Source organism: Elaeis guineensis, chromosome 1, assembly GCF_000442705.2.
Source record: "Elaeis guineensis isolate ETL-2024a chromosome 1, EG11, whole genome shotgun sequence".
Classification (NCBI taxonomy): Eukaryota; Viridiplantae; Streptophyta; class Magnoliopsida; order Arecales; family Arecaceae; genus Elaeis; species Elaeis guineensis.
In genome coordinates this window covers 169,185,637-169,208,515 of record NC_025993.2, presented here as the reverse complement: position 1 = coordinate 169,208,515, position 22,879 = coordinate 169,185,637, and the positions used below count along the sequence as shown (strand labels likewise).

General features: G+C 38.7%; 1 protein-coding gene across 1 annotated transcript; it reads right to left on the bottom strand.

Annotated features, from left to right (window-relative positions):
* Positions 1-593: 593 nt before the first annotated feature.
* LOC105060185 (uncharacterized) lies at positions 594-1,433 on the bottom strand. The gene is made up of 3 exons (XM_010943795.4): positions 1,268-1,433; positions 1,055-1,192; positions 594-946 (listed from the first exon to the last, which is right to left on the bottom strand). Exons 1-3 carry the CDS (start codon positions 1,343-1,345, stop codon positions 830-832), a joined length of 333 nt encoding a protein of 110 aa, XP_010942097.1. The 5' UTR covers positions 1,346-1,433; the 3' UTR covers positions 594-829.
* Positions 1,434-22,879: the final 21,446 nt, after the last annotated feature.

The window sequence follows — 22,879 nt, the reverse complement described above, 5'->3', positions numbered from 1 at the left end:
GGCCTGCCAGACCCTGGGCCTAGCACCATGCCAGGCCGGGGTTCGGGGTAAACGGGCCATGCCTGGCACGGCCTGTTTGGACCCTGGCCCGATGGGCCTGGACCGGGCCGCGCCAAGCACGACCGAGTGCCCATGTATAAATGAGGGCATGCTTTGGTGCAATGGTAAAGTTACTTCATTATGACCTCGATGTCACGGTCCTAAACATGGAAAGAGCCTCTCTGCACATGGGGTAAGGCTGCAACATATGACCCTTCCCAGACCCTCTAGTGACGGGACCCTCGTGCAAGAAGTCTTGTTTCCTAATCTAATTGTTGTTTTTCTAGAATCTTCTCATCTAGATACAACCCAAAGAAAAAGATAGCCACAAGTCTTCATAGAGTTAAACAATAATTCTGATCATTGATATAAAAACTGCTTTCCCTAACACAAAACATATATTCACTCTATACACACAATCCGTTATTTTTTCCCTCTCTCATCCATGAAGCCATTAAAATATTTGCTAGCATTTATATCCATGATTGATGGCACTCGTTGCAAGCAACTCACATAATTTAATCTAATAATCTTTGAGGCTATAAAAAAGCAAATAGCAAACTACCTTTTCCCCCTTATTGCTAGATTCACATCACCATTCATGGATATATTTATAAAGAACGTAACAACAAGACAACAGACACAAATAAACTTCTTGACAGGTCTACAATCAAGAACCGCCTATCCTTGAAAGATTTAATAGAACAATACAACATCTCGACGAAACTAACTCAAGACGTGACCAATAACAGAACGATAAGATCAAGAAAGGGGTGTAGGGGGAAAAGAATTAGGGTTTGAAGGTGTACGGCTGAGGGAGGGAGATGGGGCCTCTCCGGGATTCATCGCTGTCAAGAAGCCTCTGCACCCTCTTCTTCGCACAATACTGCCGATCGAAGTGCCTGACCTATATATCACCGAATCCAAAGACATCGCAAAGAAACAAACAGCTTTAATGGAGAAAGAAATCGAAAACCCGGTGTTCTTGATGGAAGAAGAAAGAGGAGACACCCACCCAGGTGGGGCGGCATTGGTTGACGAAGTGGGCTCGGGAGGCCTTGCACTCCGCGGGGTAGAGGAGGCCGACGGTGGCGACCTCGGTGGGCTTCTTGTCCGCCTCCTTCTCCAAGCACGCATAGAAGGCGTCCCGCGCCTGAGGAGAGGAATTGGGATCATCGCGGTGTTTGCTTTTCCAAGAAAGAAAGAAAGAGGAAGAGTAGTACGATACCTTGTAACAGGCGGCTCGGCCTTGGGCGAGGACGTCGGTCATCACGCCCTCGGGAAGCTGCTGCTGGCCGAGTGACATCCAGGAGAAGTCACAGAGAAAGAACCCCTAACCCACCGATGTTCCACTGAAACAGGGAGACCCAGAGGCGCATATACTTCCCGTGCGGGTGGATTTAAAGGAGTGGCCTTTGACAACGTTATTACTGTGTCGGGAATCTTCTTCAATGTGGGGCTTGGGCTTCAAGTGAGGAGCGGCAATCGGATGGATCAGATCAGTCACGGCTTACGGGTCGCGTTGGATACAGATGGGATTAAAAATCTATCAACTCAAATTCAATCTGCTTCGTTAAATGAAACAAAAATTTAAACCTAAATTCCATCTATTATTAAATAGGTAATTTGATTCAATCCATATTATATATTTATTAAATAAATTAAATCAGATTAAAGGGATCAAATATGTTGAATAGGTCAGATTATATTTATCAAAAAAAATTAAGTAGATTTTAAATAGATTAAACATAGTTTAGATAGATTAAATAATCAGATCCAATCATTAAACGAACAATATTAGTTAAATGAATCTAAGTTTAACCCAAATCTATTTTATTTAATAAATATATCTAAATAGATTGACTTGTTTATGATTCAAATTCATTTATAACAAATCCAAATCCATTTAAAAAGAATAGTTTATGGATCGAATTGATCATAACTTGCCATCTTCTCTTCAAATTGAATTGGGAGGTGCAAGCTTGGCTTCGTAACAGCTTCAACATAAGAATATTCTAAAATTACAAAATTGGATAGTATTGTGTCAAGGCCATGGAGATGTTGATATGATCGAGGATGGATGGAGACCCGATTGCCTAGATATTGGGATAGACTTGCAAAAGAAGTCTACTCGCACCAGAGATAGGGGCCTCAAGCGAGAAACCCTCTGATGCTTAAACAGAGAGAATATGGGAGCTAAGAATGGCTTGAGCATAAATAGAGAGAGAATATAGGAGTTGAGAGTGGCTTGGATCAGCTTACTAGAGCTTGCCTAAGGATCCCCTGATTAGCTTCTTATATAGGGAGGTGCTAGAGTTTATTATTTCTAGGCTTGTAGACTGTCAGGCCCGGGCTCGTAGGTGGTTCTTCGTGGATATTTGTTACGCCCATATAGCTACGTTTCGAGAGTTGGTTAGAAGATTCCAATAGATTGCCCATATGATTTGATGAGTCGATGGATTGAGATCGATCCATGGCCGAAGTGCAGTCTCGATCAAATCTGTATCAGTGCGAATCGTGGGATCTTGTTCATGGTAGTTGGCAGGATCCCGATCAGAGGTCGGAGTCGATTGTGGACCTCATTCTCGCTGACAATGGGATATCAACCTAGAGGTTGATAGAGTTCTGACTTAGAGGTTGGCTGAGGATTGACCCAAAGGTCGATAGAGTCCCGACCCGGAGGCCGACTGAGCATCAACCCAGAGGTTGGTTGCTATTCGAGTCGGTATGGCTATTTTGCCTTGGCTTTGTGTGATGGATCCGATGGTATCCGCGTACATCTCAGTATTTCTATCGATTTAGAATTTTTGGAGATGAGTTCCAAGGTTCATAATTGAGGTGATATGACTCCACAACAAATAGATTTGATAAGATATCTATCAAAGATGATAAAATATTTTTTGAAAAGCAAAATCAAGCAAGTGGATGTAACAATGCTTGTTAATCAATAAAAGTCATTTGATCAAGTCCATAACAGGTTCGACATCTTGTACAACAAAAGATAGCATAATATATCAAAGATAAAAATGCAAAGGAATTGTCGACAAAAAAAAATATAATTAAGTATTACAGTGATATCGTGAATATCTCAGATCTGATGTGTTATGTACTGAGAATGCCTCGGATCCTGTGTGTTATCACTGATATCTCAGACCAATGAGCTATTTCCGTGGTTGTCGACCCAAACACCAAGCTGAGGGATATGGAGCTAATTTATTTATATCCAACCTATTATGTGGCTTATCTGGCATGTGAGCTCCCTTCGTTGCCTCGGCTAGTCAATTTTCTAGTACGTACAGTAGCTGTCTATCCTATGGATAAGCTCGGATGTAACTAACTCTCCATGATCTTGCGGGAGCAGATAAGTTCGTAGGAGCAGATAAGGGCTAAAATATCTCATCTATAACAGCACGTAACAACACGTCCAACAATTTGATAATCCAGAAACTGCACGTTCCCACAGTTATCCAACCACATCCTCTATAAATAATGAAAGAACTGAGGATCCAAGTAAGTTGTCCCTCTCAGAGAATCTATTACTGCTTTCTTTGTTCTTTGAAATCTAACTTGAGCATCAGAGAGTCCTCATCGGAACGAGAACCTCATGTTTGGATTTATTTTGCAAATTACTCCAACACCACCGCATAAGGCTAAGTCATCCATCTTCCGACCTCAACAAAAATGAGCAGCAATAGATAGAGGAAGGGTGTAATCTTCACATTATGCCGCCAAAATGAGTTTCATCTCGTCTCTCGAACGTCGCCATCTTTCGTGAAGCGGGAAGCTAGGCTGACAGTCAGGCACAGCCAACGGCGATGGAGACTCATCCACCAACTCAGCCAGCACTGGTCACGATGGACTAGTTCAACTTGCTTTTTCAACAGGTTCAGAATTTGACAGTCGCTGTTCAAGCGGTCCATACTGTCTTTGCGCCTCCACCGATGGTGCCACAGTCTCCTCAAACTACTCCTGCACCCCCTCCAACAATGCAACCAATCCTCTCGACAGTGCCACCTGCACTTCCTGCTGTGGTGCCTCTATCAAATCCAACTTTCCAGCTGCCACCACAACCAAAGCAGCCACGAATACTTCCTCAGAGCCCAGAGAGGAGGCAAACCCACCAAAGCCGCCTCAGGATCCAAGAACTAGCAAAGCGGCGATCTCCCATTCCACGATCGGGATATGATTCAACTCCTGATCACCGCTCTCCTTAGCACCTCGAGGTCTGCACTGTCTGGGATTTATCCATAGAAAGGCGATTTCAAGTGCTCGACAAAAAGATTGATAATGCTCTCAATAATAATTCCTCAATGCAGTCCTACAAAGGGTTCAACAGTAAGCCATCCTTCACGTTGGGAATAATGTAGGAGCCACTTCCTCGACACTTCAAGGTGCCCCAATTTGAGACCTACGACGGGACCATCAACCCTGTCGATCATTTAGAAACCTTGAAGGTGGCGATGCTCTTTTAGAGAGCGACAGATGCCATCTTCTGTCGAGCCTTCTCCACTACTCTTAAGAGGACTGCTCAATAGTGGTATTCGAGCTTGAAGTCGGTCTCCATTTACTCTTTTGAAGAGCTATGCTGGGCCTTGATCGATCACTTTGTCAATAGTCGACAATAGAAGAAGTGGTCCGACTATCTCCACATCATCAAGCAGTGAGCGGGCAAGTCGATCCGTACCTACATCAATCGTTTTAACACAGTAACCTTGGAAGTCCACGATCTAGACTAGTCGATCGCGATGGCCATAATAATGGACAGCCTATTGAAGAACAACCTTAAAAAGTCGTTAATAAAGACTTATTCTCAGGATTTCTCGGATATAATCCATGTGGGGAAGTACGTCCGCATGGAGGAGGTTTTCACAGAAGACACCTCTACTAGTTCTGTTGCGATAAATCAAAATAAGGAGTGCTCTCCAAAACGGGAGGAGAGAACCCACCAGCACTCCCGATCCCCATTCTAGAGGCAAAAAAATGGAGGCCGGAATCATTGATCTCGGAGTCCTTAGAGAAGGGATCAACAACCCTTTCCTCCAAGGCACTATACTAACTACACGCCTTTAAATATTTTCAGGGGTGAGGTACTGATGGAAGTTCGAGCCGACCTACCTCAGTTTTCATGGATGCAGACGAAGTCAGAGCACCACCGTGACCCAAATAAATACTGCTTCTATCATCATGACCACGGTCACGATACTGAAGATTACATCCAGCTCCGAGATGAGATTGAGAGGCTTGTCAAGTAGGAAAGATTGGATCACCTTATCTAGAGAGGAGCACCTCAATGTCGACCTCCGAGAGCTTAATAGTTACCTTTTTTGCCTCAGCAACCATTCCCATTGCCTTAGCCGCAACCAGCACCAGTGCAGCATGAGAGACAAGAAGCAAGGAGACAGGCGACAGTAGAAGACTGACTCATATGCAGAGAAATTCACATAATAACTGGAAGGTCCTCTGAATCGGCAAAGCTTTTAGAGGCAAAAAGGTCGAGGCTCGAGGATGGGCTCGAGGATGCTATTATCTTCACCGAGCAGGATGCAGAGAGTGTGCTAGCCCCCGCATAATGATGTGGTGATTGTAATAGTGAATATTAATCATTTCAATGTACACCACGTATTTATTGATAATAGAAGCTCGGTTGATATTTTGTATTACTCTATCTTCTCTCAAATAGGATTTATCCCAGATCAGTTAAGTAGATTCGATATCCTAATTCAGGATTTCTCTGGAGTCTTAGCAATTTTAGAGGGATTGATTAGGTTGCCCATCACAGTGGGTACTCCATCGTAATGAACAACGATCCAAGTCAATTTTCTGATAGTTAAACTCCCTTCAGCCTACAATGCAATCCTTAACCGTCCGAGCTTATAGACTTTAAAGGTAATAGTGTCGAACTATTATTTGATGGTGAAATTTTCAATCGAGAAAGGAGTAGGGCAAATCAGAGGCAACCAGGTCATGGTTCAACAGTGTTTTGCTGCTACGCTTAAAGTAGCAGGCCAATCACCCCGAACAGAGGCTTAACCCAAACTTTCAATAGGGTTGGATGCCTAAGAGGACCTAGCCAAAGAGCGTGCCCAGCTATCTGAAAACCGCCTAGAGATCTCGTTGAGAAAAAAAAAGTCTCAAGCAGACATTAAAGATCGTCTCACATCTAGATAAGGTAACCAAAGATCGACTAACTACTCTTTTGTAGGAGAATGCGGACCTTTTTGCCTGGTCAGCCACAGACATGCCTGGCATAGACCCAAAGGTGATTTTCTATCATCTGAAGGTGGATCCAATCTGCCACCCGATGAAGCAGAAAAAGAGAAGCTTTGCCTCAAAATGCTAGAAGGCTATAGTCGAGGAGGTGGATAAGTTGGTCAAGACTGACTTCATCAGAGAAGTAATGTTCCCAAATTGATTAACGAACATTGTCCTAGTCAAGAAGGCGAACAAAAAGTGATGTATGTGCATTGACTTCATCAATCTGAACAAGATCTGTCCCAAAGACAGCTATCCACTACCTCAGATCGACTAGCTGATGAATGCAACTTCTGGACATGAGCTCCTCAACTTCATGGATGCCTTCTCCGGTTATAATCAGATCCGGATGATGCCTAAAGACAAGGAGAAAATAGCCTTTGTAACTGACCGTGGGCTCTTTTATTATAGGGTGATATCCTTTGGCTTGAAAAATACAGGCGCTACTTATCAGCGGTTGGTGGATAAGATCTTTAAAGATCAGTTTGGCCGTAATATGGAGGCATATGTAGATGACATGCTGGTCAAAAATCGAGCTATTTCAGACTACATTGTTGACCTCCAGGAGACTTTCAGCACCTTTCATCGATTCTAAATGAGGTTGAATCTAGCAAAGTGTGCCTTTGGAGTTATCGCTGGTAAATTTTTTGGATTTATGATCTCACGAAGAGATATTGAGGCAAGTTTTGAGAAGATCAGAGCAATCGTTGAGATAACTCCACTAAGAACTATCGAAAAGGTGCAGTATCTCAATGGCAGGATCACTTCGCTCAACCAATTCATCTCCAGATCGATCGAAATGTGTCTCCTATTTTTTCAGATCCTTAAACAGTCGAAAGACTTTCAATAGACTATTGAATTCCAAAGATACTACAAAAAAAATGAGTTTTTACGATGAATTTATTTACGATGAAAATATTTTCATCATAAATAAGTATATTAATGATAAAAAATAATTTTTATCATTAATAATTAAATATTTATGATGTAAATATTTTTTTATCACAAATAGCTCCATATTTGTGATAAAAAAATTTTATCGTAAATACCAGTTATTTACGATGAAAATAATTATCATAAATAATAAAATATTTATTTTTAATTTAATATTTTTAAATATTCATGATGAAAATATTTTCATCATAAATAATCTTAATCTTTGCAATGAAAAAAAATATCATCATAAATACTATTTATTTATGATAAAAATAATCATCATAAATAATAAAATATTTATTTTAACTTAATATTTTCAAATATTTATGATGAAAATATTTTTATCATAAATAATCTTAGTATGTGTGATGAAAATTAATTTTTCATCATAAATATTAATTATTTATGATGAATCTTTTTCATCGCTAATATTTAAAAAAAATAAAAAAATTTAAAAATTTAAAAATTATAGATTATTTATGATAAAAATATTACGTTATAAATATGAAAGTATTGATGATGAAAAATATATTTTCATCATAAATAGTAAATTATTTATAACAAAAATTTTTCATCACTAATACATGAAAAAATTTAAACATATTAAAAATTTAAAAACTATAGATTATTAGTGACTAAAATATTATGCATAAATATGAAAGTATTAATGATGAAAAAAGTATTTTCATCATAACTAGTAAATTATTTATGATCAAAATTTTTTATCGCTAATACATGAAAAAAATTAAATATATTAAAAATTTAAAAGCCACAGATTATTAGTGATTAAAATATTACATCATAAAAATATGATTATTTATGATGAAACATCATTTTCTATCATCAATACTCATCTATTTATGATAAAAATTTTTTATTGCTAATATATAAAAAATATCAAAAAATTTTAAAAATCATAAACTGCAGATTATTAGCGATAAAAATTTTACATCATAAATACTTAATTATTTATGAAAAAAAATTATTTTTATCACAAATAATCTCTGTCACAAATAATCATATTTTAAAAATTTAAAAATAAAAGATAATTGGTGATAGAATATATTTGTCATAAATAATGAACTATTTATGACTTAAGAAAAATATTCATGTCTAATAAGGTATTTTTCAAGATAAAATTTTTTAGTCACAAATAATTAAAAAATAAAAAACTAAAATAAATTGTAAACTATTTGCGACAAAAGCATATCCGTCGCTAATAGTTCAATTATTAATGACAGAAACATATTTTTCATCGCCAATAAGCATGTTTTAAAAATTAAAAAATAAAAAATAATTTATGATGAAAATTACTCATCATAAATAATGAACTATTTATGATGATAAATCATTTTATGATCGCAAATCATCAATTATTTATGATGTAAATTTTTTATCATTAATATTTAAAAAATAAAAAATTTTAAATTTCAAAAAACTAAACTATTAGCGATGAATATAGAGCTTTCCATCGTTAAAAGATTTTTTAATGTTAAAAAATTTTGTTGCTAATGTTTTAAAAATTTTAAAAATTTAAAAAAACTTTTATGTTGAAGGATATATATTGTAATAATTTTTTTTTATATTTATAAAAAATTATAAGATAATTTTAAAAAGTAATATATGCAAAATAAAGTTATGTAGAATATTAAGATATGTGTATATAAAAGGCACATGAAAAGTCATGGCCTATGAAGATTATGTTGTCGCAAATGTTGGGGCATGGGAAGGTCGAAGGGTGGTCCTAGAATAAAGATGATGATAAATCTAGAGGATAGTAGAGTTGTACCTTTGGATATTTGCATTATTATATATATATACATCATGGTAAATTTGAGTCTGTCTCGGACTCAGAGATGGCAGCATGCAGGAGGAGGTGGGGTACACTCACAGGTTGGCAATTAGATTTTGATTCTTTTATGTATCTTGTTATAGTATTGTTCAATTATCCTCTATACTTTTTGTCCTCTTTAAGTATCTAGGTAGAGTGCGTTGCATACAAGCAAATGGTATTGAACATGTTAATGGGATGCATAAGGCCTCATTGGCTAAGTTTTCTGTGCTTTTTCCATGATAGCCCATTGGGCACCGGAGTTCATGCTTCCTGCATGATCCAATCTATATCCGATCGGAACTGCTACTCCTTTTTCTTTAGTAAAATCATTTTGAACCTAAAATCACTTTGAAAAAGATATATGTATATATATACATATATACATATACACAGATATATATATATATACATACATACATATATATATATACACACACACACATATATACATATATTATTACATTATTGTGGCTAAGAGATGAATGAAAAATGAATGGAAGAAAATAATACGAGGAACAAAACTTGGTCAGGAATTTTTTTTTTAAATAAGAAATTATTTTTTATGTAATTATGTAATTAGCGATGAAATTCTATATTTTCATCGTAGATAATATTTTTTCGAGGGATGAATTTTTTCAGTGAAAATTTTTTTTGACGGAAACTATTAGCGATAAAAAATATTTTCATTGCTAATAATTTTATGAGTGACAAAAATTTATGTTTCGTCGCAAATATTTTTTTTATTCAGATTATTTACGATGAAAATTTATTATTAACGACTAAAATTTGCATCGCTAATACCCCATGTCCAATCAACTTTCATCAGAAACCCATTTTTCTTCTTCGACCCCCCCGGTAATCCGCTTCTTCTCCCCCTTCCGCGAGCTCCTTCGTCCCCCCTCGACAGTCCAGCTTCTTCTCCCCCTCCGGCGAGCTTCCTCCCCCCTAGCGTCCCACGTGCCGTGCCTCTGGTTTCCTCCGTCGCCGTCGCCATCATCGAGGTGAGTCGACTTCATCTTTTTTTTTTTGGGTGTGTTCGGGCCGGGGATGGGGATGGGGAACGGCCCTGGGCCAGTGTGCTGGGGACGGTGCGCCTAGGCCGGGACGGCGAGCTGTGGCCACATGGGGCATGTAGGCCCCGACCACATTGGGCCTGCGTGCCGGGCCGGCGATGGCGGGTCGGGGAGGGGCCGGGGCCGACGACGTCGACTCTTCATTTTTTTTTTGGGGTGTGTTCGGGCTGGGGATGGGGACAAGGAATGGCACGGGGCCGGCATGTCGGGGATGGTGCGCCTGGGCAGGGACGACAGCCGCGGCCATGTGGGGTCTGCGGGTCGGGCCGACGACGGTGGGCCGGGGCTGGTGGGCCGAGGAAAGGACGGGGCCGGCGAGCTGGAGCCGGTGATGGTGAGCCGGGATGGGGTCGGGTCGTGGCTGTGCTTGGGCCTGCGGGTCGGACCGGCGATGGTAGGCCGAAAATGGGCCGGGGCCGGCCAGAGCTGGAGCCGGCAATGACAAGCCGGGGCGCGGCTGTGTCGGGGATAGTAGGCCGGGCATGCGTGGGTTGGGGTGGGTCAGGCCTGGGTTGGGGTGGGTCATGTTGGAAAATGTGTCCCAAAAAATCAATCGTCAAGCTGTTGACGGTTAAGCAACCAAGTATTGTGATTGATTTATTAATAAATAAAATATATTTGGCATCTTCATCATAAGCTTTCATCTTCTAATGAACTCCGTTGTTATGATGAAGTCCTTAGGACTTTTTTAAGTTCGATAAAGAGAGGATTTATCGATTAGTCCTTAAAACTGTTCACGACCAAATGATAGGCTGTTAATAAGGACGACAGCTTCTATCGAGCATAGGTCGCTGTAGGCCATATAGGTTGGTTGTCCTCTTAACCAAGGAGTGTGGAGACACTGGTATGGCATACAGGTGAGATGTAAGGGTACATCATCATTGAACGTGACCAACTCCAGAGTATTCTGCTGTCGAGAATATCTCTGATGGGATATAGGTATAAGTGTTCCTTAGACTTGAGATCGCCTCAGTGACTTGCAAGCAACTCACTGTGCTTTGGTACTGGACTAACTGAATTTCTAATTCAGGGACGGAAGGCTTCTGGACACGGTCAAGTACTTGCGAAGTCAGAGTGTGATCGAGATGTGATTGACCACTCCAAGAGTTGGAGAAGAATGAGTCGCTGTATTTCAATTTAGCAAAACCTTGGCCAGGATAATCCATCAGATAGATTTGATATTTTGAAATACAATGTGGACAACCTGATCAGAGTTGACAGTTGAACTCTGGGGTGTCCTATGATCATTTTGGTCAAGAAAATGAATTATATAAAAACTATATCCGCATGGGTTCTAAGGATGTTGTTCTACACATTCGACCTATCCGGTCGTCGGGTACCATTGCTAGATGGTCACTTCGATTGGTACAGGAATTTGTTCCTATGCTACCGGCTTAGGTTCGGACCTATGAGGTCACACACATTAGAGTTCATGATCTGATCGGATGGTTGATCAACGATTAAGAATCATTCTAGGGTTAAATGATCAATACGATTGACATTTAACCCAGTGCAAGTATTGTAGGAGGATCGATTAGCAATTCGATTGCTAATTGACTTAATTTGATTAAGCCAATGGGCTGAAATTAAGTATAATTAAATATGATTTAATTAGATTTATTTTGGACTTGATTGGATCAAGTCCAATTGGTTTATTGGATAAGCCAAGTGCAAGAAAAAACTAGTCCTAGTTCAACTAGGACTTGGGTCAATCTAATTTCTAATTTGATTAGAAAATTAAATCAGATTTAAATCTAATTTAATCTGATTAAATTAGGTTCTTAATTAGGTTAAGACCTATTTTAATTAGGTTGATCTAATTTTGGTTTGATTTAGTTTGGAAAACCAAATTAAAACAAGTCATAAGATAGAATCCTAGTAAGACTAGGATTCCACCTTGCACCACATAAGCCTTCCCCATGCCCTCTCTCTTATTCAATGCCAATCTCCACTTATTTTGTGTGACAAAAGCTCTCTCCCAGGTCTCTCCCACGTTCACAAAAGGTTTCCTCTCTTCTTTCTTACATGGAAGGTGGTTTGGATCAAATCAAAAAGGAATAAGTTTGGATTTCGAATTCTATGAGATAGAGTTTTAGAAATCCAAAACTCTTTTAATTTTGCACCGAATTTATCCAAATTTTTTTTAGAATTTTTATGACTTTTAGGGTATATATTGTGCACCCTTTTCTAGTGATCCATGTATGAAAATATGGAGGAGGTGCTCAAGAGTTGGGCGCCCCTTAACTTGCCATGTTTGGATAAGCCTTGACTAGGTATTTGACCTAGACAAGGACTCTATCATATCTTTCTATATAAAATGAGTTTCTTCATAAAATTTTAGGAGAAGATAGAGATTTGAGAGACCTTTGAGCCATCCAAAAATTAGAGAGAAAGACCTTTGGGTCGTGGAGATATAAAAGATGCAAGTTAGGGTGTCTAGAGAGAAAAACGTGAAAAAGAAGAAGAGGGTCTTCTTCTAAGTTTTTTGTTTTCATATCTTTCCTCCCTCCATCTTGAGTTTTTTGAGAGCGTCTCAGATCTGAAACTCCTTTTACTTTCCATCTTTGGAAGAGTCCAAATCAAGAAGAAAGAGGCACCTGATCAACCATCAAAGAAGGATCAGCGCAGTACTAGCATACTGTGCTGATTTTCTGAAGCAGGACTTCTGATCGAGATTCGTGGGCTCGTGTGGATGACTCCTAGAGGTCGGATGCATGTGTGGCTTGCAACATCATCCTCAAGCCCAGATCAGCGAGGTTAGAGTGTCTAACTTGCAAGGTAATAGATCTGATCTATTATTTAATACATACATTAGATGTGGTATAAAAACATATTGATATGATCAACATGTAGTTCATGCTATATTTATATATTTTAATTTTTGATTTAATGCTATGTAATATTATATGATCTTAGATCTAGAGATTCTCTAGTTTTAAAAAATAAATTTTGATTTATTTTAGCCTTCCGCTGTATGATCTTGAAAAAGTTTCAAGATCTAACCCTAAAACCCTAGATCTGGTTCCTTCAATTGGTATCAGAACCTAGGTTCTTTATTACATGATTATTTATATATGCTTTGATTATTTCTTAGATTAGATCTAATTTATAATCTGATTATTAAATCTGAAATTAAAATTTTAGATCAATCACAAACTGCAAGGTTGTCCTGCTGTAAGGTTTACCCCTTATAGTGCAAAGGTTGTCCTAGTTTGTGTAGATCTAGCTTTAATCATAAATTTGTTAGATATGATCTAGATTAAATTTATAATTTATTAGATTTAAAAGATGTTTAAATCTGAAACAAAATCTCTTTGTTAATAATTTTTGTGTAAAGAAATTGTTTAAAGTTGAAATTGTTTCAATTACATGAACCTGTTTAGATTAGATCTAAAGTAGTTTCATGTTTATTTCACTTGTATCTTGATTATGAATCAAACATGCAATATGGTTGGTAGAATCATATTATAAAATTATTTTACATATATATAAATTATTTTTTGAAAAGCCAAACCCAACCCTCAGCCCAAAACTTAATTAAGAATTAAGAAGTTGTTTGATTAGGTTCTAGGATTGTGAATTGAAGAACCTAAGACACAAATCATAACACATTGGGTTAATGGGTTAGTGAAAATTAGGTCCATTAATTGGGTTAGACCTATGGTTAGATTAAAGATAGACTTAATTAGAGAATTGACTAAATCTAATCAATTGTTGTCTTAGATTAGGTCAAGGATTCTCTAGATCAATTACAATAATTGTAGTTGGTCAAGTCCATGTCTTTAACGAGAACCAAATGGATTTGATTCTTGGCTAAGCGGTCTAGCACGAACTGTTAGGTTGATCTAATCGAAACTAATTAAACCAGTTGGTGTCTAAGGTAAACCAGACCGGTGATTTTTAATTGGGAGCCCGCTTACCTGGCCATTTCTGATGGTGTCTAAGGCAAGCTTTGGCAGACCCTCTCACTGATCGAACTTACCTGGCCTCTTGGTGAAATTATGTTTTGATCGGATCACTTGACTATTCGAGCTGACCCATGTCAGCTAGGTAAATCAGTGTGACTGATTTAGGTGCTCCTAGACCAGCCCTTTTAATGGTCTCCCTTAAGCTGACTTGGTGAAGCCAGTGGGAGGATCATGATAAGCTGGTTCATCTGACCTCATCCTCTAAATTATTTAAATCCTCTAAAATTATTAGATTCTTAAAATGATAAAGTTATGGAGATAACTGAGTCATAGCCTCCCATTAAGGTGTTTGATAATGAGTCCATTAACTCAATAATCATTGCAGACCCAAAGGCCTGGTGCTTGTTGACTAATGAAATTATCACTCATCATATGATGACTTGGAAGTATCTCTCTAATGGTGGTTAGGTGAGCCAACCAAAGTTGGACTTAATCATTCGTTGGTTAGATACACCAAGTATAATCATGTTAATGGTTGGATCTAACCGGATCCTTACAGTGGAGGCCAAAGCCTACTGATTAGGTTTCTGGGGCAAAATTAAAATTACTAGAAATTGTTTAGAGAAACAATTGGTTATGAACCTACCCTTAGATGTACATGGGTTGACCAACCAAAGTTAGGCTTGTGTGCAGTCTAAGTGGATTCTAGTACCCGCTAAGAAATTAGGGTAATTCCTCGAGTTGGAGGTAGAGGCTACCAATTCGAATAAAATAGTGGAAGAAACCTTTTGATTAAAGTCCAAATCTTTAGGTTTAATGAATCAATTATTAATTAGGTTATGGTTCTCCTTTGTGCAAATATCGCCACTTTCCTATCGCTCCGATCATTGTTGGACAATGATAAGTTGGTGGGACCCAACTTCGGTAGCTGGTACCGAAAGTTGAAGATAGTCCTGGAGCATGAACGGATCCTATATGTGATAATGGATCCTGCACCTGAGGAGCCAACTGTCAATGCACTTGGAACAGTCAGAGACACTTACCAGAAGTGGCTCAGTGATCGGACCATGGTGCGCTGTATCATGCTGGCTGCTATGAGCGACGAGTTTAGTCACAGATTCGAGACGGCTCAGCCAAAGGACATGCTTCAAGTGTTGGAGGATGCCTTTGGCACACCCAATGATGTGGAGAGGCACAAGACTAGTTATGCCATCTTCAATGCCAAAATGCGGGATGGTGCCTCTGTCACTGATCATGTATTGTACATGATCGAGCTGATGGAATGATTGAGCAAGCTTGGCTTTCCCTTGCATGAGCAGCTTGGGAAAGATGCAATACTGAACTCGCTGCCCAAGTCTTGTCTCCCATTCCTCACTCATTATAGAATGACAAAGCCTGAAGTAAACTACCATGGGTTACTGGGGTTGCTTCAGAACTTTGAGAAGGATCACCAACTCCTCAAGGAGTCGGTGAACTCAGTGGGAGGTTCATCTTCTGGTTCTCGACCCTTTGAGAAAGGAAAGAAGAACAAGAAGAAGAAAGTCAAGAAGGTGCAAGTTCAGGCTGGGACATCTGTGCAGAGCCAGATCAAAAAGATCAAGCCTGATAAGAGTCTATTCTACTGGCAAGCACCCTAGATTAGATAGTGTGTCAGATATCTACTTTTGGCACTGTAGGCTAGGTCATATAAACAAGAACAGAATAAATAGGTTGACTCAAGAGGGAATCCTCGAAGTCAATGATTGTGAATCACTTCTAACCTGTGAGTCCTGTCTTCTTGGTAAAAATGATCAAGTCACCTTTTACTGAAAAAGGTGAGAGAGCTACTGAGCTCTTGGGCCTATTACATACTGATGTTTGCAAGCCCATGAGCACCAGTGCTAGAGGTGGATATTTCTACTTCATAACTTTCACGGATGACCTATCCCGATATGGATATGTCTATCTGATGAAACATAAGTCAGATTCATTTGAAATGTTCAAACGATTCCAAAGTGAAGTAGAAAAATAAACTGGGAAGAGTATTAAAACTCTTCGATCTGATCGAGGAGGAGAATACCTTTCTAGTGAATTTCTCACATATCTAGGAGAGAATGGGATTCTCTCCCAATGGACTCCTCCAGGAACACCACAGCATAATGGTGTGTTTGAAAGGAGGAATCAGACTCTGTTAGACATGGTCCGATCCATGATGAGTTTTTCTAGCTTGCCGATATCCTTCTGGGGATATGCACTCGAATCGACCTGTTATCTGTTAAATAGGGTTCCAAGTAAGTCTGTAATTAAGACTCCATATGAGATATGGACGAGATGTAAGCCAGCACTTTCACACCTTAGGGTCTGGGGGTGCCCGACCTATGTCAAACGATTAGTCACAGACAAACTTGGACCTAGGTCTGACAAATGCTCATTCATAGGGTACCCCAAAGAGACAAATGAATATTTTTTCTACTATGCTGATGAACAAAAGGTGTTCGTCAGCCTTAAGGCAATCTTTTTAGAAAAGGAGTTCCTTGATGAAGGAACCGTTGCCTCTAAGGTTGAACTTGATGAAGTTCAACAAGTAGAAGGACCGACACCAATAGCTGAACCTGAGTCGGATATGATTAGATCAGATCTGGAGCCCAATGTACCTGCACCATTAAGGCGATCTGGTAGAGTACCGCGTCAGCCGGACAGATACTATGGTTTTTTGATCCGGGACGGTTATCCCATCGAACTTGATGAGAATAATGAGGATCCGATCACCTATATGGATGCAATGCAGAGACCTGATTTCGAAAAATGGCTTAAAGCCATGAAATCCGAAATGGAGTCCATGAAGGTCAACGATGTATGGACATTGGTTGACCCCCCTGAAGGGGTTAAACCCATTGGGTGTAAATGGGTCTTCAAAAGGAAGAGGGGCGCAAACGGAAAGGTGGAGACCTATAAAGCCCGTCTGGTCGTCAAGGGGTATCGTCAACGTTATGGTATTGACTATGACGAGACGTTTTCTCCTGTGGCAATGCTCAAATCCATTCGGATAATGCTTGCAATAGCTGCCCATCTGGATTATGAGATCTGGCAGATGGATGTAAAGACAGCTTTCCTGAATGGAGACTGACTGAAGAGGTGTATATGATACAACCTGAGGGGTTTACATCCACAGATGAGTCCAATGTGTGCAAGCTTCAGAGATCCATTTATGGACTGAAGCAAGCTTTTCGGAGTTGGAACATGCGTTTTGATAAGGTGATCAAAATGTATGGCTTCATTAAGAATTGAGAAGAGCCCTGCATCTATAAATAGGCAAATGATCCAGTTGTGGTATTTCTTATCTTGTACGTGGATGACATTCTCTTAATCGGGAATGACATCCCCGCACTACAGGGAATAAAAGTTTGGTTGTCATCACAGTTCTCCATGAAGGACTTGGGTGAAGCATCCTACATCCTAGGGATGAAGATCTATAGGGATAGATCTAAAAAGATGCTTGGGTTATCCCAGTCCATGTACATAGACACTATGCAGAAGAGGTTCAGCATGGAGAATTTCAAGAAGGACTATCTACCGATAGGCCATGGAATTTCTCTCTCTAAGAAGGATTGTCCGACAACTCCTGAAGAGAGAGAGCGTATGAGTAGAGTCCCATATGCTTCAGCCGTGGGATCTATCATGTATGCCATGACATGTACAAGATCAGATGTGGCATACTCACTAGGAGTAGTGAGTAGATACCAATCTGATCTTGGAGAAAATCACTGAAAAGTGGTTAAAGCCATCCTTAAATATTTGAGAAATACTAAGGACCAATGGTTGGTTTATGGCGAGTCAGATCTGAAACTTGTGGGGTTCACAGACTCCAGCTTTCAATCTGACCATGATGACAGCAGGAGCGTGTCGGGTTATATCTTTACTCTAAATGGTGGAGCCATCTGCTGGAAGAGTTCCAAGCAGCATACTGTGGCAGACTCTGTTTGTGAAGCGGAGTACATCGCAGCATCGGATGCCGCGAAGGAAGCTGTGTGGCTGAAGAAATTCATCAACGAGCTCGGAGTAGCACCCTCCCTCGATGGTCCGGTCCTTCTCTACTGCGACAGCACTGGTTCCATAGCTTAGGCAAAGGAACCCAAAGCACATCAGCAGACGAAGCACATCTTGCGCCGCTTCCACCTGGTCTGAAAGATCGTGGATCGAGGTGACGTCGACCTTCAGAAGACCGACGGAAAGGAGAACCTAGCCGACCCCTTCACTAAAGCCCTGACGATAAAGGAGTTCGACAACCACAAGTCGAAGATGGGTATTAGATACTGTGCCGAGTGGCTTTAGGACAAGTGAGAGTTGTTGGAAAATGTGTCCCAAAAAGTCAATCGTCAAGCTGTTGACGATTAAGCAACCAAGTATTGTGATTGATTTGTTAATAAATAAAATATATTTGGCATCTTCATCATAAGCTTTCATCTTCTAATGAACTCCGTTGTTATGATGAAGTCCTTAGGACTTTTTAAGTTTGATAAAGAGAGGATTTATCGATTAATCCTTAAAATTGTTCACGATCAAATGATAGGCTGTTAATAAGGACGACAGCTTCTATCGAGCATAGGTCGCTGTAGGCCATATGGGTTGGTTGTCCTCTTAACCAAGGAGTGTGGAGACACTGGTATGGCATACAGGTGAGATGTTAGGGTACATCGTCATTGAACGTGACCAACTCCAGAGTATTCTACTGTCGAGAATGTCTCTGATGGGATATAGGTATAAGTATCCCTTAGACTTGAGATCGCCTCAGTGACTTGCAAGCAACTCACTTTGCTTTGGTACTGGACTAACTGAATTTCTAATTCAGGGACGGAAGGCTTCTGGACACGGTCAAGTACTTGCGAAGTCAGAGTGTGATCGAGATGGAATTGACCACTCCAAGAGTTGGAGAAGAATGAGTCGCTGTATTTCAGTTTAGCAAAACCTTGGCCAGGGTAATCCATCAGATGGATTTGATATTTTGAAATACAATGTGGACAACCTGATCAGAGTTGACAGTTGAACTCTGAGGTATCCTATGATCATTTTGGTCAAGGGGATGAATTATATAAAAACTATATCCGCATGGGTTCTAAGGATGTTGTTCTACACATTCGACCTATCCGATCGTCGGGTACCATTGCTAGATGGTCACTTCGATTGGTACAGAAATTTATTCTTATGCTACCGGCTTAGGTTCGGACCTATGAGATCACACACATTAGAGTTCATGATCCGATCGGATGGTTGATCAACGATTAAGAATCGTTCTAGGGTTAAATGATCAATACGATTGACATTTAACCCAGTGCAAGTATTGCAGGAGGATCGATTAGCAATTCGATTGCTAATTGACTTAATTTGATTAAGCCAATGGGCTAAAATTAAGTCTAATTAAATATAATTTAATTAGATTTATTTTGAGCTTGATTGGATCAAGTCCAATTGGTTTATTGGATAAGCCAAGTGCAAGAAAAAACTAGTCCTAGTTCAAGTAGGACTTGGGTCAATCTAATTTTTAATTTGATTAAAAAATTAAATCAGATTTAAATCTAATTTAATCTGATTAAATTAAGTTCTTAATTAGGTTAAGATCTATTTTAATTAGGTTGATCTAATTTTGATTTGATTTGGTTTGGGAAACCAAATTAAAACAAGTCATAAGATAGAATCCTAGTAAGACTAGGATTCCACCTTGCGCCACATAAGCCTTCCCCACGCCCTCTCTCTTATTCAACGTCAATCTCCACTTATTTTGTGTGACAAAAGCCCTCTCCCAGGTCGCTCCCACGTTCACAAAAGGTTTCCTCTCTTCTTTCTTACATGGAAGGTGGTTTGGATCAAATCAAAAAGGAATAAGTTTGGATTTCGAATTCTATGAGATAGAGTTTTAGAAATCCAAAACTCTTTCAATTTTGCACCAAATTTATCCAATTTTTTTTTAGAATTTTTATAGATTTTAAGGTACATATTGTGCACCTTTTTTAGTGATCCATGCACAAAAATATGGAGGAGGTGCTCAAGAGTTGGGCGCCCCTTAACTTGCCATGTTTGGATAAGCCTTGACTAGGTATTTGACCTAGACAAGGACTCTATCATATCTCTCTATATAAAATTAGTTTCTTTATTAAATTTTAGGAGAAGATAGAGATTTGAGAGACCTTTGAGCCATCCAAAAATCAGAGAGAAAGACCTTTGGGTCGTGGAGATATAAAAGATGCAAGTTAGGGTGTCTAGAGAGAAAAATGTGAAGAAGAAGAGGGTCTTCTTCTAAGTTTTTTGTTTTTATATCTTTCCTCCCTCCATTTTGAGTTTTCTGAGAGCATCTCAGATCTGAAACTCCTCTTTTTATTTTTCATCTTTGAAAGAGTCCAAATCAAAAAGAAAGAGGCACCTACTCAACCATCAAAGAAGGATCAGCGCAGTACTAGCATACTGTGCTGATTTCCTGAAGCAGGACTTCTGATCGAGATTCGTGGGCTCGTGTGGATGACTCCTAGAGGTCGAACGTGTGTGCGGCTTGCAACATCATCCTTAAGCCCAGATCAACGAGGTTAGAGCATCTAACTTGCAAGGTAATAGATCTGATCTATTGTTTAATACATACATTAGATGTGGTATAGAAACATGTTGATATGATCAACATGTAGTTCATGCTATATTTATATATTTTAATTTCTGATTTAATACTATGTAATAATCATGTAATAGGATCTTAGATCTAGAGATTCTCTGATTTTAAAAAATAAATTTTGATTTATTTTAGCCTTCCGCTGTATGATCTTGAAAAAGTTTCAAGATCTAACCCTAAAATCCTAGATCTGGTTCCTTCAATGGTCAGGCCTGGATGGGGTCGGTCGGGCTAGCACGGGTCGGGTGGAGTCGGGTCGGGTCGGGCTGGGGCTGGGGATGGCCGAGCCGGAGTGGGGCGGGTCGGGCTAGTCGGGTCGGGTGGAGCCGGGTCAAGTCGGACCTGTGATGCTAATTGTATATAATGTATCACCTTAGAAGTACATAAAAGAGTCATTTATTTTTATGTCACTATTGATTTCGGATCCGAAAGTACCAAATAATAAAATTGATGTATATCTACAACCTTTAATTGATGATCTGAAAGAGTTATGAGAAAATAAGGTACAGACATATGATTCTGTGAGTCGAAGTAATTTTATGTTGCATGCTTCGATTTTATGGACTATAAATAATTTTTCAACATATGGAAACTTATCTAGATGGAGCATCAAAGGATATCTGGTATGTTCAATATGCAATAGGGATACATCCTCCTTATATTTAAAGTACAGACAGAAAATATGTTTCATGGGTTATCGGCGGTTTCTTCCTGCTAATCATTCTTGGAGGACCTGTTATAACCAATTCTTTGATGGTAAGTCCGATCGATGTCTGCCACCTAAGGAGTTAAGTGGAGTAAAAATTTTAGAACAACTTGAAGTCATTGAAAATCTTCGATTTGAAAAAATATCGGGTACTCGCAAGCGGAAGCATACTGAAGTTGAGCTGAATTAGACGAAGTGAAGTATCTTTTTTGAACTACTGTATTAGAAGCAGCTACTACTTCATCATAATCTAGATATAATGTACATTGAAAAGAATATTTGTGATAACATCATCGATAATGTATTGAATATTTTAGAAAAAATAAAAGATAGTACAAAAGCTCATCTTGATTTGCAGAAAATGAGAATCCGATCGGAGTTGCATTTAGTTCATTGAGGTGAGAGATTTTTTATGCTACCCGCATGTTATTCGCTGTTTGGAGAGAAAAAAAAGAATTTTGGTGGATGATTCAAAATCGTAAAGTTTTTTGATGCATATGCTTCAAACGTATCGCAGAGTATTGAAAACAACGATGGCAATATGTCTGGTATGAAAAGTTATGACTCTCATGTGATGATGCAATGTTTGCTTCCTGTAGTCACACGTGGCTATTTGGGTGGTGATGTTCCAATTACATTGATTGAGCTGGGAGTATTCTTTCGAGAATTATGTTATCAAAAATTGAAGATTAACTTACTTGAAAAATCAGAGAAGGATATCGTACTCATTCTTTGTAAGTTAGAAAAAAATTTTTCACCATCATTTTTTGATGTTATGGTGCATCTAGCTGTCCATCTTCCAAAGGAAGCTCTTTTGGCCAGACCGATACATTATCGATGGATGTATCCTATTGAAAGGTAAAGAAGTTATATATATTTTGTGATATCAATTATAAGATGTAAATATATTTTTAAAATTTAAATTTATTTTTGTTTGCAGATTCTTCTGCACCTTAAAAAAGTATGTACGCAATAAAGCAAAGCCTGAAGGGTCTATAGTGGAAGCATATGTAGCTATCGAGTGTCTCACATTCTACTCGATATATCTTGATAATATCGAAACAAGATTCAATCATGCAGATCATAATACAGACCGTGAATGGAATGACAATGAGCCAATATTATCTATATTTAAATAAACTGTCTGATCTATTGGTGTAAGAAAATATGAAGTTATGGACGTGAACGGGCTATCCAAAGTATATTTTTATGTTTTAAATAATTATGAAGAAATTAAAAATTTTATTGAGTAAGTATCATCTTACGATACTGTTTAATGATCAAAAAATTTTTTTATGTTGGTGTACAATTAAAAATTGTAACTTCTTGCGGTAAGCATAACAATATACTATGTAGAGAAAATAATATGGATGCTGATCATCGACATTGGAGGAAATTTATAAAATAGTTTGGTGGTCTTGTAAATTACATTAGTGATACATTATTTATTTACTTATAAATATTATTATTTCAACCAATATAATTTTTTATCTTATGATG

Bases quoted from the DNA above. Each gene is read 5' to 3' on its own strand.
- LOC105060185 (XM_010943795.4), bottom strand. From the start codon at position 1,345: ATGTCACTCGGCCAGCAGCAGCTTCCCGAGGGCGTGATGACCGACGTC. The intron at 1,193-1,267 runs GTATCGTACTAC...TCCTCTCCTCAG, and splicing joins GCCGAGCCGCCTGTTACAAG to GCGCGGGACGCCTTCTATGC. The intron at 947-1,054 runs GTGGGTGTCTCC...GGTGATATATAG, and splicing joins ACCAATGCCGCCCCACCTGG to GTCAGGCACTTCGATCGGCA.